General features: G+C 41.0%; 1 protein-coding gene across 1 annotated transcript in view; it reads right to left on the reverse strand.

The window, feature by feature from the left end:
• grm6b (glutamate receptor, metabotropic 6b) overlaps positions 1-16,564 on the reverse strand; it is a 21,875-nt gene extending 5,311 nt beyond the window's left edge. The window contains exons 1-9 of the mRNA XM_034212217.1: positions 16,417-16,564; positions 13,972-14,564; positions 8,891-9,107; positions 7,590-7,725; positions 6,886-7,040; positions 6,159-6,299; positions 4,586-4,786; positions 2,081-2,220; positions 48-671 (exon numbers count right to left, since the gene is read on the reverse strand). Coding sequence (XP_034068108.1) covers positions 48-671; positions 2,081-2,220; positions 4,586-4,786; positions 6,159-6,299; positions 6,886-7,040; positions 7,590-7,725; positions 8,891-9,107; positions 13,972-14,508 — 2,151 coding nt within the window. The 5' untranslated portion in view covers positions 14,509-14,564; positions 16,417-16,564. The remainder of the gene's footprint in view (positions 1-47; positions 672-2,080; positions 2,221-4,585; positions 4,787-6,158; positions 6,300-6,885; positions 7,041-7,589; positions 7,726-8,890; positions 9,108-13,971; positions 14,565-16,416) is intronic.
• Between the last annotated feature and the right edge of the window lie 586 nt (positions 16,565-17,150).

The following is a 17,150-nucleotide window of genomic DNA, read 5'->3' on the forward strand; positions in this document are numbered from 1 at the left end:
AGTGCTACAGAGAATCTACATGACGCGTGAAAGAAGCATCCACATACCTGCACTCCGATGAGTATAAAGGTGATAATCAGCTGAGAGCCGGGGCTGATGAATTTTGGGGGCGAAACGGCAACCTTGCCCTGCTCGAAGATACGGTAGATACGGTTGGTCTTGGTGAGCATGGCGGAGTAACTGATGCACATGCCGAGCCCCAGCAGCAGCCGGCGAAGCGCACACACGCCTGTGCTGGGTTCGGCTATCATGAAGAAGGTGATGAGGTAGATGAGGAAGATGCCCGTCAGCAACACGTAGCTGAGCTCTCTGCCGGAGGCCCGAACGATGGGCGTGTCGTTGAAGCGGATGAAGGTGACGATGACTCCGCTGGTGGCGAGGATGCCCAAGATGGCGAGGAACACGGGGATGATGGCCCACGGAGAGCTCCACTCCAGCTTTATGATGGGCGTTTCCCGGCAGCCTGTGCGGTTCTTAAAGGGCCTCATGTTGAAGGGGCACATGTCGCAGGAGAACTCGTCCAGCAGGTACTGGTAGCCGTCGCAGAACTCGCAGTGCCAGCAGCAAGGAACGCCCTTCACCATCTTCTTCCTCTCTCCGGACTCGCAGGGGAAACTGCACACCGACTCGGGAACCTTGCGGTCACCACCTGACCACTGCATCTCCTCCGGCTAGGTTGGATGCACAAACACACAGACTTTGTTTCAGTATACTTGAAATATAGAAAGAATGGGCATAGACTTTGTAATAATCTAATAACCAGGAAGATACTGTTCAGATAAAGCCCAATTGATAGCGACAATTTTACCATCCTCGACTGATTTTCTGGCCAAATTTCTGTAGATCGATTGTGGTTTCATAGAAGTAATGCTTCCATTCGTTCTTTTGTTGGTTGAAGATGCATTTGTTTCCTTTTTAATACAAGTTTTTGTATTGTAGGTGGATACAACTAAGACGGCTACATTTATAGTGAGCACCATGTTGTGGTTGGACTATCTAAGAGTCATATATGTAACTAAAGCAAACAGATGATTAGCTTCATAGAGAGGCGAAGTCCCTTCCTTTCCGGGGGACCTCCATGGGACCTTATTTCAGAAAAGGTGTGTATTGAAGTCAATGGCGAGAGAAAGATTATCTTTCGATCCCGTTTGAATTGTGTCACGAATGACACATATGATGTTTGTCAATTTAAAAGATAATTTTGCAAGTCAAAAAAAAAAAGATGTGTCGTAAAACTGTGAAGTAACACTTTTTTTTGGTGAAACCGCTCAATGAACTACATCTCCCGTCTCGCACCACACACCAAGATGGCCGTCACGTTGGCACATTTCACTTCTTTCTTTCAGAATGAGGCGAAAAGTATTAAACGAGGTGAAATTCACTCCAGGTCTGGGCATGTTGAGAGCTGTACACACACACAAGGGGAGTTAGTCGGTTCCAAGAGCCAGCATGCGGGACCGGCATTCTGGGATTTGTAGTCTTTCTAGTTGCATATTTTTCATAGTTTTATATTTCAACAGTTTTACGACAAACTGTGACTTTTTTTACATGGAAATTATTTTTTAAGGTGGACAAACATCATATGTGTAATTCGTGGAACAATTCAAACGGGATCGAAAGATAAGTTTTCTCTCTTCATTGACTTCAATGCATAATTTTTCCGAAATAAGGTCCCATGGACCGGAAGTAGATGGGCGGGACTTCGCCTCTCTATTTAGCATAAAACCAAACAAGGAAACTGCTAGCCTGAATCGTGCTAATTTCCGGAAGTTACTGCACCGAGCCAGTCTGGCGCAAAACCCACTGTAAAGGCAAAACGTGATGTTTTAACACTGGTTTACCTACAGCATGGATTAAATAAACAAGATATAATGTGTTAGTTAGCTTTAGAGGTGCTGGAAGGCAGATTCTGTTAACTTTGGGGGAGAGACAGACTCGGTTTGTTCCTTAATCTTCCATCTTTATGCTAAGCTAACTAGCTGCAAGTTCTAGTCACATTGTTCGCAAACAGAGAGGAGAATGATTTCAATCTTCATTTAAATGTAGAAATTGTTCCTTATTTGGGACAAAACATATTTACATTGAGGCGAAGGTGGTTTGTCCACTGGCCGATGACCTTGTAGCCGGGGTTGCTGACATTAGAAAGCTGGTATTGGAAGATGTCGTAGCGACCAGGAGCGTCTCCATTTTCATTGAACATGACTCCAGTTCCTGCGCTGCCTGTTGGAAGGAGATAGAGTTTTTATCAGTGGTGTAAAGTATTCTTTCACACACACATACAGGTATTGGGCCGAGGGCGACACCGTACTTCCGGTATCTGCCATTTTACGCAAGGTGCAAGCAGGCCGAGGGTTTAGCCGTACACCGTCTAGGTGTTGCTCAACTTCCTGTACTGAATATCATAGTCTATTGCCTTAATCTAGTCAACTCTAAAATACCACATATATGCAATGGCATGATAATATTATTGTGACAAGTGGGGTATTCACCTGGTGTTTCCAGAAATTAGACGTAGATGCAGCCAAAATCGACGAAGGCCACTTTCGAGGGTCGTTTTTCCATACATCTGCAGGCAGTCTGTAAGGGCAATCCGACAACCCACACAGCTCTAGTTTACGCTGGTAACGACCTAGAGCACACCCCTCAAGTCCAGAGATGTAATCCGAAGACATGCAGCGATTTCTTCGGTCGTTAATTCAGAAAAAAAAACTAGTGCGCTCTGCCTGGTTACGTTAGCTAGATGTTTATATTTGCACCTCCAGGATATTTGCACCTCCATGAAAATGGCGTATTTATATATGGCGTATTTATATATTTATATATGGCGCGCGTTGCATTGTGGGTAGCTCGTGACGTCACTGTGTGTGAAAGAATCTCAGTACATTTACTCAAGTACTGTACTTAAGTGTGCTACTTTGTACTTCAACCCCTCTACAATTCAGAGCTAAATCGTGTAATTTTACTCCACTGCATTTATTTATTCCTTAGTTACGTTATAACTTTTGATGAATGATTTGTATTATATTCAAAACTTAAATAAGACTTTGGTTACACCTGGAGTAACATTTACAAAAAAACAAAAACTAGCTATTTTTCTTAAATTGAACAATTTGCATAATGACTGCTTTTACTTTTAGGTATATGTTGCTGCTAATACTTTTGTAGTAGCTACATTTTTAATGCGTGATTTTAATTTGTAACAGAGTATTCCAACGCTGGTACTTCTACTATTACTTCAGTGCACAATCTGAGTACTTCGCCCACCTCTGGTTTTCATGACCCAAAAAAGCGAAGATGTCAGTCAGAGGAGAGAGGAGAAACTCAAGCTCTCTGAGCAGGAGACATGCACCCCCATCTTACATGCTGTTGAATACATCTCGTGTTTGCTTCCTTCAGTGTTGTGCAGTCATGTGGAAGCTGAGTGCAGGAGGCTCTTTACTGAAGGCTCTCGTCCATGCGTACAGTCTTTCAGTGCACTCTGCTCTGTTGCCCTAACGTGATTGAATGTTCTCAGGTCCCTGCAGGCGCTCAATCAGAAAATCTTTCATACAAGCCAAGGTCATCCAGCAAGCGGTAAATAGGATGCTTTCACAGGACACCCTTTTTTTTCTCTCTTCTTCCAATCTGTGACTTTTTTATGAAAGACGAGAATGAAAAGCTTGAGCGGTGTATATAGGGAAGAGCAAGGAGGCAGCCCTGGGGAGAGGACGTGCTTTGAAGAAATGCGCGGTGTTCTGTGGATAGGTACATTAGCAGAAGCATCTCAAGGCTTCCTACTTCAAGTTGACCTCCCTTACACTGTTTTCTTTTTAAATGTGTTTCTTTTCAATCCTTGTGCTGCAACAGAAGCAGTGGAAATCAACAGTTTTACCAGAATACATCTCAAATCTAGCTTTTGGTTTGATAAATATGGATAAAACTATGTGGAATCAGACTTTGCATAGGAAAGGAGAACAAAATGAAAGGTTAAAAGTCACTCAGTCAATCAAAGTGTATATATTGCTCAATATCACACGTTTTGCCTTTGTCTCGGGGGCTTTACAGCTTATACAGAATACAACCCCCTCTCTCCTTAGACTCCTCGCATCGGACAAGGAAAAACTCCCAAAGGAACATCACAGTTAATGGGGTAAAAAGTGGAAGAAACCTCAGGGAGAGCCACAGAGGAGGATCCCTTTCCCAGACGGACAGACGGGTAATAGGTGTCGTGTGTGTTAATGGAAAAGGTAACACATTTACAACATAGACAGTCCAAATGCTAGAAAAGATAATGTGTCTGATGTCATGATAGATAGATAGATAGATAGATAGGCATAACTTAACATTAGAAAGTATACAGAATACATATAATACTCTCTTATATACTAATCTACTAAACATATAAACACAGTGTACTGTATACATTAATAAATGGTGTGCAGTAGCTTGAAATTAAGAGTCAAATCTGTGAGGTAGTGTAACTAGGCTGCAATATGTAAGTACAGTATGTGCAAATTGTTTATGAGACAGTGAGTTCTCTGCCAGCCAGAAATTATAATAATAAGTAGAAGAAGAAGTATAATATAAGAAGAAGTCAAAAGCCCACCATTGAAGTTGACAGCGCGGATGTAATGGAGCAGATCCCGTCCCTCCACAGGGTCCATCTTGTCGCAGACGCCCATGTATCCGGGGCACAGGTCCATGTGCATGCTGTGTAAGGCGTAGGCCATGGCGTACACCGCGTCAATCACAAACTGCACCTTGCCCTCCTGTTCGTACTGAGAGTGCTGAGCAATTCTCTCCTCACCTGACAAGTGACAGCAAGAAATTAGGAAAAGAACAAAACTGCTCACAAACGCAGAGCTTGGACACATTTCAAATGTCATTTTCAGAGGTGGGAAGTAACTAAGTGCATTTCAATCAGGAGAGACTTCATTTTGTTTAAAGAACATTTATTGACACATGTCATAAAATAAACGTTAAGTCTTTGACGATTAGACTCCGGTCCTGAAATGGTATATCTAAAGGGGGAAATGCAGCCGTGAGCATATAGGGAACCCCCCGGGGTCTAGACACTGGTGATGATGCTGAAGATCTGGATTTGATGAGGAGATGGGATGAAGAGGAGGTGTGATGAGGTCTTTGGATTAACTCTCCTGGCACTGGATATGATGAAAGGAGGTGGATGGGGAGGAGGCGGGCGGCAGCATGACAACCTGAAATCACAGCTGACTGCAGGAGAGAGGAGAACCATTTTAAAGTTTGGCTGCAGCACAGTGATTGGCTGCTGGAGAATGAGGTGAATGTAATAGGCTATAGAGAACGCCCGTGATGAGCTGATTATATGCAGCTGCCGAGTGAATGTGTATATATACCCAGTCTTCCTGAAAGAATTTGCGCTGAGCTTCATTTACTCAAGTACTGTTCTTAATTTCAATGTTGAGTTACTTGTACTTTCCTGGAGTATTCCCACTTATTTAATATCACAATTCCTTTGTTTGTCCCAGAGCAGGAACATTTACAGCGTTACAGAACAAAGTGGCAAAGCAGGTAAAAAAGGCATGCAATAATCAGACTAAGCTAACTTGTTAAATATAGAGAAGAAAGCACAGTTTAGTTATACTAGAATAAGAATAAAGACAAATAAGTACACATCCATGGCTAATAATGAGGAGCAGTAATTTAAAGAACAAAGTGACATAGGTAACATATTAGGTGTGGAGACCACAGTTAATGGGACAAATGCTACTTTATACTTCTACTCCACTACATTTATTAAACATCTTTTGATCCTTGTACAAATGAACAAAATGCATCTTTAACAATTAAACTAGTGGACAAACTCTTTAAGTCAAATTATTATAAATAAATCACAAAACGTCAATCAGAACTTTGTTAGGCTACAACAGTAAACTGTTCTACCTGATGCAAAAATATTATCTAGCAATGTCACATATATAAATATAGTTATATACACACATGAAGGCCATTTTTCTGCGCTATGATTACTTTTACTTTTTGTACTTTTGCTGATTATACTTCTGTTCTTTTGCTTATGTCAGATTTTGAATGCAGGACTAGTATTTTGCCAATAACGTATTTGTACTTTTTAGCATCTGAGAAATCTTCTTCCATCTCTGGTCATTTTCAACCTGTACTTGAAACTGCATCCTGCTTACCTGTACATTTCCTTCTACCAAGTTCATACTTTATGCCGGGGCGGGTCAACTTGCACTTGAAGTCGTCCTCCCAGAACTCTGCAAACCAGATGTTTCTTCGGTTGTTTTCTAGCGATCTTGAAGTGAAGTACTGGTCGAACCCTGAAAGATTTCACAAAGCAGATTTAATATCATGTCAATTCAATCTTAGAACCTAAATCTATTCAGGCAGGCTTTCGGTAAAGAGTGGTTAAAACAATAGGTATCATTATTGTACTTTCACTTACCTTTTGTATTTAAGTTGTGGTATCGTGTTATTTTTTAAACTTGTTTGCTAGTCGTACTCATATAATAACTTGAATCAGTTTTACTAGGTTTTTATAATTGTTATTATCTCACATGCATTGGTCTCAAGTTGTTGAAATGTTTTGATCTTTTCTATAGTTTCTCAACTACAATTTGAACTACACTAACCTGTAAGAAATTGCTATTCAAATACAGATTGATTGAAACCACAGCGCTAAGATTAATATCAGTATACCAATCCTCATAATGTGATGAAATCAGCGAATCAAATCTTTTTGAACAGTGAAATATGGCTGTGACTTAATTTCCTTATTTTGAGCTACAGGGACCACAGACATATCCAACATCATTCATTTCCTTTATATGTAGCATTGGTATGAGACTCATCCATCAATGTCAAGTGACTCTAATATTCCTGTTGCATCCAGTTGGTTTTCCCTACCATCGATAGAGGCTCTCTTTGGCAGGATGGTCACAGCGCCCTCGGCCACATCCTCCTGGTCCTGGATCGGGGAACTTTTGGCTCCCCAACTGTCGGAGCCAACAAACAGGAAGTGGCCCGTCAGGTTGGCCGATTTGGCCGTCTGCAGCACCCGTCTGAAAGAGAATGAATAACACTTCATGATACGTGTTTTTCTTTATGCTCTGTGTTTTACAACTAAACAGGTAGGAGAAGTACTCAGATCTTGTACTTAAGTAAAAGTAGAAGTACCAGAATGTAAGAATACTCTCTACCAAGTAAAAGTCCTGCAATCAAAATGTGAGTCTAGTATAAGTACAACATGTTATACTATTATATTTATAGATGTTTGTCTTTATGCTCTGTGTTTAACAACCAGCTGTTGGAAAACACATTTACTCAAGTACACATTTGAGGTACTCTAACTGAATATTTTCATTTTACACTACTCTATACTCTACTTACTACATTTCGGGAGCCAATTTTGCACTCTTTACTCCACTTCATTTATTTTACATATTGAATGACGAGTTACTTTATAAATTCAGATTTTAAACACAATACATAAATTACGTACTTTAACTACCATTCTCGATGCAGAACTTTTACTGGAAATGTTGTATTTTTATAGTGTGGTTTTATGACAAAAATTAAATAAATATGACGTGCAGCAGAGCTTGACTCACTTGATGTCGTCCTCGCTGGCGAAGATGATGACCCCGCGAGCGTTGGAGGTCTCCATCAGTCTCTTGATGATCTTCTCGAACTCCCCCGGTCTGGGCTCTCTGGGAATCTTTATGGACTGTGCAATACAGATCCCCCCTGTGGGAGAGAGATGGGAAATGCGTTGGCATTGCTATACTTCTCTGTTTCCTCCATTTACTGCACAAGAAAATAATTACAGCCTAATACGCCTAGTAATTATCAGTAACCTTGAAAAATAGGCCTACATTTAATATTACAAAAAGGATGATACAGCATCTGGAGATGAATTTTGTTATTCATGTTAACCTCTCCATCAGCCTTATTAGCAATTGTTAGCATGCTACCACGGAAAACTAAAAGTTAACTAGGTAAACCCTCATATCAGAGGCGGTTTAGGGATAAAACTTAGTAGTCTAATACTTTGTGTGCATGTTGGCCTGCTGCAGTAGCCTTTAGCTCAAAGACATAGTCTCAAAGGGCTGCTAGCATGATTGTAGACTCTTAGTATGAAAGCTTTTATATGAAGAGCATTTGACTTGAGTATTACAAATAGGAAACCGCCTAAACTATAAGGCCAATCGAAGAGTTAAGACCTCCTTTGAGGCCATGACCTTACTTTGTGTATCCTTCCCATGACTTATTCCAAAGTTGAATGGGTTTGTCATTGGTTTATATATGCTACACCATTCCACCAAGGTTGATTCAAATCAGGTCCGTAGTTTTTGTGTAACCTGCTGACAAACAACGATGTCTACTAGTAGTATATTATCAACATTGAGTTACAACATAAACCAATGTCTGTACCATATTTTTATGCCATGTTATACCATGCATTTTACTCAGAAACAACAAATGTAAACCCCATGGTGGCACTAGGAGAAAGGTAAGGTGATCTCTAGAGTCATTTACATTTATCCTCTGGGGACCATGAATGTCGGTAGAAGCAAAACGAAAGGTAATCCATCCATTCGTGTTTGAGATATTTGACTCTGAACCAGATTGGTGGACTGATCGTGGTCAACATGCTGACAAAGTGATGACCTGTCCAGCATTGTCAATTATTGATGTGCAGTATCATGTCCTTAAATGATGTGAAATCCGAACCCTCATTTGAGCTTTTAAACCCATATGAGGCGGTGACTTCTCTTTGCCCTGGTAGTTGTTATGTATTAAAGGATTTTTGTTTCCTATTATAGTCTTTTAATGAGTGAGAACAGCGCGGCTTGATGAATCATTAATCCCTCATTGTCCCAGCAGTGAATTCAAGTTCATAGAGGCAGACCTGCTTCTCTGGATATTTGGAGGAAGGCGTCAACGCCGCTCTCTCCGTAGTTTCCCTCCGAGGCCAGCGTGGAGACGTAGTTCCAGCCCATGGCTTTCACTATGTCCAACATGGCCTGGGCCTGGTAGGAGTCCGGAGGCACCACACGGGAGAAGAACTCGTAGCGGCTTTTGTCGCTCAGCTCGGGGGCCGTGGAGGCGTAGCTGATCTGGGGAATCTGAGACACACGAGAGGGTCAGTGATGACGAAAGAGCTCGGTCAACCTTGAAAACATGAGCAGCACAATTAGGCCAATATGTGGAACCAAAGATAAAAAGGAATGACTAGAAGAGGCAGTGAACCGTATTGGAGGATGATGCACCACTTACTCAATGACAAAACCTTCAGTGTCTAAATGCAGACTTTCTGTATTAGAACTAATGAGTTGCAGTGCATTAAAACCCCAAAATATGACTTTCATAGAGAGCGCTTTGCCTGAAAAGCTTGTGTAAATCTCAAAACTGAAGCTTCCGATCTGGTGGATCATGTGCTGAGCTGAGCATTCAACGTCATAGTGAATACAGATGGTGGGACCCACAGCTGTAAAAGCATTTGTTTGGAGAAAAAAAGGATGAGAAGATTAATTTACTGGTGTGCTACTTCTTTAATGACACAGTTTATGTCGACAGTCTCCACCCTGACCCCGCTAATGCCGGTCCTCCCAGCGTGGCTTAACGTAGCGGGCACTCCGGATGGGGTGAGGAGAGAAAGGTAGACACAAGGGGTAGTGAAGGGAGAAGGAGAGAGGAGCGAGAGAACCATTTCACAGATTATCTGGAAGGATTATAGGGGTTTTAGTCAAATTACGTTAAGCACAGAGAGAGAGACAGAGATCAAGAGAGTAGGAAAAGGTTAGCATTTCTCAGCTGTAAGCCATACAATATATTTAATTCTGATGGCCATACGTGTTAACCCTGCCCAGTTGAATCTTACTGGTCATCCTCCACTTCGCTGACTATGACTTCATAAAGCTTTACAGAACAAAAAAAACATTCTTCCATCACGACTTCAACCTTTACAGTTCTTTAAGTGTCCGGAGGATATTTCCTTGCGCACACATTAGCCATGAACAAGAGGAAACGTAATCCCCTCCAAATTAATCCCGTAGAAGCATCTGCACCAATTCACTTTCTAAAATCAATGAGCCGTATCAGTTACACAGGGATGCATCTACAATGAAGTGCTGCTGAAATCTTCCTCACTATCAGAGAAGGATGGGAACCGTCCAAGATATTCCAGGATCCCAGCCAAGGAAATATGACGGTGGTTTAGCACTTAATGGTTTTTATTTAACAGAAGCGAGTGCTGGTACTAGATAAAGATGTTATGACAGGTATGCATTTTTAATGTGTCAAAGGTTTAGAGAAATAGTTTTCAATCAATGGTTTTCTTTCTCAATTTGCAGCAGATGCTTTCAGAAAATGATTTTAACTGCACGGCTCTCCTGTACTGACTGATGTTTCAGTGTAAGGCTCACGTTTTTCACATCGCAATGTCAACTAAGTGCATTGCCAAGGACTGCGGTTTAGCATTGAAGTCACTTTTTTTAATTGGTGCCCTTTGTGTTCAGTTCAATGCTCAAAAAAGAATTCTAGAAATTATTTCCTTTCATTTTTTATATAAAAGCAAATAGTTGTATTTTAGTACCTCTGAAAACATCAGTGTGAGAAATGAGTACACTAATATATATATGTATATATATATCACAAGTAATGTCTTCATCCTGATCTTAACAACATAATCAAATATGTTTCTCATTTGGTGAAAGCCTTAATATAGATTAAGTGTTAACATATCAGATAATTGTTTGGTATATACAATTTCTAAAATGTCAAATAGTAATTGGGAAAAAGGATAAAATTGCTAATACCGAATTATTTGAATTGCTTTGGTTGAAATTTTTAAAAATGTACATTAATGTTAAAGAAGAAAAAGCATACAAATCCTCAAAATTAAACTTCTGGAATAATCATCAAAATGAATAATCAACAATCTGCTTAGCAACTAAAGCATCCCAAATGGTAAAGTGAATTCACTATTGGATAAACTGAGAAACCCGTTATTTAACAAGCTTAACTGTTGATATAAAGTAAACATTATTTTATTGAATATCTGCTTCACATGCTATAGAGTTTTGACTTTTTTCAAATACATTACATGTCACTTGTTAGACGCTTTTATCCAAAGCGACTTACATACTCAATACTGTGGGCAATCCCCACAGGAACAATTGTGGACACAACGACATGCTGACTGCAGTGGGGTTTGAACCTGATCCGAACCCTAACGCACCAACCAACTGCGCCACAGCCTCCCAAATACTCACCTTAAACAGCATGTGTGTTTGAGGCTGAAACATGCCCTGCTCTGGATGAGAGCAGATGTTTATTGTGCAGCTCTAATTGAGATTAAGTGTTTTAAAAAAAATATTGGATGATATTTAAATAACTGTTATATTATCTTAATAGATTGTTTAGTACATAACATGTCAAAAAGTTCAAATATTAGTGAAAATAATAGTGAATCATTTTATTTCTAAAAGTTTTTATTGCTTATATTGAAATATATTAACATGTGCAGTGATGCAAAAGAAAGAAAAGCATCAAATCCTCAAATAATAATCAAAAAGAGTGAATTAACTGTTGGATCTACTGTATAGCCGGTTATTTAACAAGCTTAGCAGTTGATAAAAGTAGACATTGTATTATTTGACATCTCCTACACATACTGTATAGTTTTTACTTATAGGCAGGCTAAAACCGCATGTGTAGTAGAGGCTGAAGCATGCTCAAACTCTGGCAGTAAGCAGATGTTCAACGTAAAGTGAGCATCAGAAGAATCTGCAGAGCGGAGAGCAGCACATATGGACAGTAGCAGGAAACATACCATTTAGATAAATCTGCGCCCCTGTCCAGGCTACAAGTTGCTGTTATCCGAGAACCAAAGCGCTGCCCTGATGCTCTATTTTCAGCCCGGGGTCCTGAGCTGCTGAGAGGGGCTTAGTGGAGGGTGGGATCTATAATTCTGTAGTTAACATCTGCCCTGTATGCAATCTCTCAAACCAACATCCTCACTCTGAAGAAACACCGCAACGAGATACCTGATTGCACTTTTTTTCTTTCACGTTAACCACATTTGGCCAATTTAAACCCCGACACTAGTTTCTTTTTTCTAGACTTTTGATGTCAACGACAGCACGTCATAAAGTGGGACTTACAGAGATTCAATGTCCCATGATCGCTATAAGCACTGTAATCAATTATCGAAGGTCAATCATCTGTACATGGAGAAAAACAACTACAATGAACACATAACGCGGATTATCCTGTGGCCGCACATGACAAAGGATTTAAAATCCCATGAAGTGTATAGCGACTCATTCCAATGATTCCTCACTTTACATTGTCTCCCGTGAAGTATGTATTGCATCTATACATCAGTGAGGAGAATATGTGCAGTATAACCAATCAGAATATCCAAAGAAAATGGTGAGCAGATGATGTTATTAAATGTGAGTCGAACTCTTAATTAGGTTCGTAAAGTCCATAAGCGAATCCCAATTAAAACTCACCGTGTTCATGCTGCAAAATGAAGACCACATTTAATGATGCCCCCATTCATCATCCAAGTGGATACAATGATTAAATGAATGAGACTGTGCTCCTGTACATCTTAACTAGATCAGCGATGGGCTAATTTAACAGCACAAGCATGAAAAGTCTAGTTCATTAAATAGGATCATCAGCTAGTTGAGAGCCAAAAGCAAAATGTGTGTGTTTGTGAGTTCAGTCTCACGAGAAGGACTCTTCCTGTGAATGATATTAGTGAGATGTTCAAAACTAAATGAACTAAATATAAGCGATGTATTTCTGATAGTTGCTCACTTTTTTGGCACACTCTTTCCTAGTTTGACCCCCAATTGTTTGGCTTGTGACGCATTGAAATCTATTTGGGCCAAGTGTCCTCGTCTGACTCATTGCATGTCTTTTGAAAACTCAATTTCTTATTTTCTGTCTCTTTTCGTACGAATGCCCAACCACAAAGATTGAGCGTCCTGAGAATGTTGAGGCCCTCAGGTTGGGAACCAGTACTTTAACTCATGTCCTTTTATTTTCTCCCTATAAATAGATTAAAAAGAGACGACAGTGAGGGATAAAGGCTTTCACCTGGATTCACCCTTTGAACTTACATACTAAACAAAGGCCACCACGTTGAATATTATCTGCCCAATAAATGCCCCCCGTTGGTTATCACGACCATTCTGATGCTGAACCAGAGCAAACTGCACCGACCTGCACCAACAAGTCATAAATACGTGGTTAACATTGTGATTTAAAAGGCAGTGGTGACCGGTAACTAAGTACATTTAAGTATAGTTATTTTTTGACATTTTGGTCCACATTGACCAACTACATTCCTAAAAATCTCTAACATGAAAACTGGATAAACTTCTAACTATGATCAAATATACTTTTGGTTCTTGAAGCAAATTTAGCTGATCATTCTTGCATACTTTATATTTTATTGAAATGGCTCATTGTGCAGAATGAGTACTTTTACTTTTTGTACTTTAAGTCAACTTTGATGCTGATAATTGTGTACTATACTACTTAATCATAAAAACAAATTACTTTTAATTTGTAAGTTAAAATTGTACTTGTAATGGAGTATTTTAAAACCATAGTATTTGTGCTTTTACTTAAGTAAAGAATCTGAGTACTTCTTCCAACACTGGGTTAAGAAAGCATCCTGGTCCTAATTATTATGTTAATTGATTTAACCCTAACCCTGACTTCCTTCTTTGCACCTGTGAGAACAACTGTGACCACTAAAGGTTGAAGCTTAACTTCTTGTAATCATAACAGTGATCAAGCATTTTAATAGATAATCAAGGCCTTCTGAGCGTACTAGTGACTGTAGCAGCCGCTTCTTACCCATCACTATGGGGCTGATAACACCCATTCAATCAGCTGATACCATTCAAAGGGGATGAAAGAACAACTGTCCACTTTTTAATGGAGAAGAGGAGAAAGAAAACTCACCGCAAACAGTCTGAGCACGTTGGCCACCATGATGGACACGGCGCTGCCCGACGCCCCGATCACCCCGACCACCCTCTCCGGTTTGGGGATGATGGGCGGCTCTCCGTTGGAACATCGCACGTCTGAGTTGTCCTTCTGGATGAGGGCCTGGACGAAGGTGAGCGACTGCTCCAGGGCGTAGGTGTCTCTGGAGCAGGTGTCCAGGATCCGGGCCCCCAGAGTGATGTTAGGCAGGATGTCCGGGTCGCTGTTGATCTGATCCAAGGCGTACAGCATGGCCTCCAATCTGTGGATCCCCTTCTCTCTCTTGATCTCCCCGCAGGGCACACCGGCAGGGCCCCGAGAGTGCATGGGGAACAGCCCGCCCAATTTGATGTCGCCCTCGATTTTGATGGACCCGGGCTGGTTGCCCTGCTGGGCCCACGAACCCGGGCTGAACCCCACCAGCAGCACCCAGATCAGCTGAAGGCATGTTCGGTACCTGGAAGGTGAGGTGAGCCAGCAGAGCCAATGGGACGAGCGGGCCTCTGATGTCATGATGATGACCGACAGACGGACTGACAGCACCGGGCCACTCCCTCTACCTTTGACACCTGAGGGCAGAAAGACTGATTAGCCTCTCATCAGAATATCAGCTAGTGTTTATTTATTTTTGAACAAGAAATCTACAAATGGTCAAACGACTATTGCAAACGACATTACTAGATACATTCACATTTGTATTTCGTGCCTCTACTGTGACAGGCTTTAATGTTCAGAAAGGTCTTTATTGTTCTCATACGGCCTGTGCTGCAGCACCTCTTTTCACCCTCTGTCTGAAACCAGAGCCCAGTCTGCTCTAATTGGTTATCTGAGTGGCTCCGTTGGGATTGGTTAACCGCTTAGAGATGTCCCGCCCCTTAGCCTATCCAGACAATGGGTGTTTCTCGAGGAAGGCTGCTCCAGAGCCACTATTTCAAGCATACTACGTCATCGAGTCCCGCCGAAGGACTGTTCCAATGTCCAGGATCCTTGGAATTCTACCGAGCCCGGCGTACTTCGTAGCGGGAAATTTCGAGGCTGCACATGTGTAGACTCCGCGGTCTTAAAATCCCCACAATGCTTTGCGCATGGACTAATTTCCAAATTTTCCAAATTCTACCGGGGCCTCGCATATGACGCACACCAGCACGCCTGTTAGCCTGTTCCACTATTTTTCATTTTCCGAGGCCTCGCTTCTGAAGCAAGTGACTCGGAAGACATGTCCTACCAAGGAAGTTTCCTCGACATTGAGAAACACCCAATGTGTGGCCAAAAGAAGCGTGAGTGTTACATAGAAGTACACAATGGAGTCCAACAGAGGTGTTTCAGGCGGGGGGGGGGGGGGAAGCTGGGATTTTAGCCTTTGCAGACCATTTACATGCACAGAAACCTATATATCACACATAAGGAAAGGGACAACCCCAAAACGCATAACAGGGCCCTTTTAAGTTTACCCTTTAGGCTGGAAGCTGGATAAATCAATAACTCAATCAAATTACTTTTGTTTGGGTCCAATTATTGAAGCTATGTCAATGTGACGTATTTTCTTTTATATGTTATCTCACTTTTTTGTTGAGGCAAAAAAAAGATTGGCACTGAAGACATTTCAATAAATCCAGGGTATAAAACAAAAATGAGAGGAAATGTGATGGTTTAATGCTTTATACATGAGACCCATTATCTTTTTATTTTGCACGACTGGTTTGAAACTCGGAGTTTTCAGTTCTTTGGGCTTTTTCAAGATTGCATGTAAATGTTAAAATGGTCAATATCAGGAAACAGTATAAATGCAGAAAACCTTCTAAAAGATTTGTAAAAAAAGAAGAAAAGACAGGATTTAAGCTCCACATGTATTCATCCTTAAAGAAGGCTGCAGCTGAGGAGAAGACGTGAGACAGCATGCAGGATGACACTGAGTGAATATGGGATGCTTTTATCACAGAGAGCTGAGAGCCCATGATGGAAAACACTATAAATGTTGCAAAACAGAAAACATCAACTGAGCCATCGCAGCATTTCATGCTCCAGAGGCTGGGGCATGTTCATTTTATCTGCATGAAGACCATTTAAAAAAAACCTACAAAACAGAGATTCCACAGACTGAAATTAAAATATTTTAGAGTGACATTTTATGTAATATTTCCAGGCAGAATAACAAATAATTCATTTTTTATTTTAGTATTAAATCGAAATATAAAATATGAATGAATGAATAATGTGCATGCTTGCAATGCATACTTTTTCTTCAACATTGTTCTATTTTAACACTTAAAATCTTAATTGGATTGATGGAAATTTGCTGAAAAGGTTTTCTAAATAAGAGCAAAAATCTGCTTAAACGCCTGCAGACAATATGTTCACATCCAACCTGCAAGTACAGACATTTCCTGAAAATACATTTAAACATATAAAACTACTTCTTACCTGCCCATTCTTCATCGACCGCTCTTGATTGTATCCATCACATGCGTTTTCCCAACAGGCCTCCCATCCATGGTCCTAAATGTGATTATATATATAAATATCTAGAGGCAAGGCTCTCCTCTCACCGCCAAAAGTAAATCCTTTATCATCTCAGACAGCTGCGTGCACTCAGAACAGAACAAAAACAATGGTTAAAGAAGAAGAACTGAAATCTCTTCAGGGTGAAGTGTCACGAGAAAAGTGGAGAAAAAAGCAAAACATTACAGCAGTGAGATTCTACAAATCACCGCCAAATCCCTTAAAAGCTCCCTCTCTCACTCTCTGTCTTTTTCCTCTGTGTGCATCTCTGTCCAGGCACTCCCCCCTCTCCCTCTCTCTCTCCCCCTCTCTGCTGAACTCTCTCCTTGCTCGATCTCTCGGTGCACTAATGGCCACAGATTGGGATTATCATGCAGGCGTCTGTGAAGAAAGCACTAGGTGGACGACTAGCCCGCCCCCTTTTTTTTTCATGCAGCTGAACCAAATGCACGAGCCCCCACCCCCCCTCACTTTGAGAGATTAGATGAGCAGCTATTTGATTCACGTGTAGACACACACTCACAGGCCACACACACTCTCTCCCCACACACACACACCTGTCAACAGTGGCACAATGGTGGAGCATATCAGAGCGGTAAATAGGTCTGTGCCCACAGAATGCATCTGGATTAGATTTATTATTGATTTTATTTGGG

This window comes from Gymnodraco acuticeps, unplaced genomic scaffold (genome assembly GCF_902827175.1).
Source record: "Gymnodraco acuticeps unplaced genomic scaffold, fGymAcu1.1, whole genome shotgun sequence".
Taxonomy (NCBI): Eukaryota; Metazoa; Chordata; class Actinopteri; order Perciformes; family Bathydraconidae; genus Gymnodraco; species Gymnodraco acuticeps.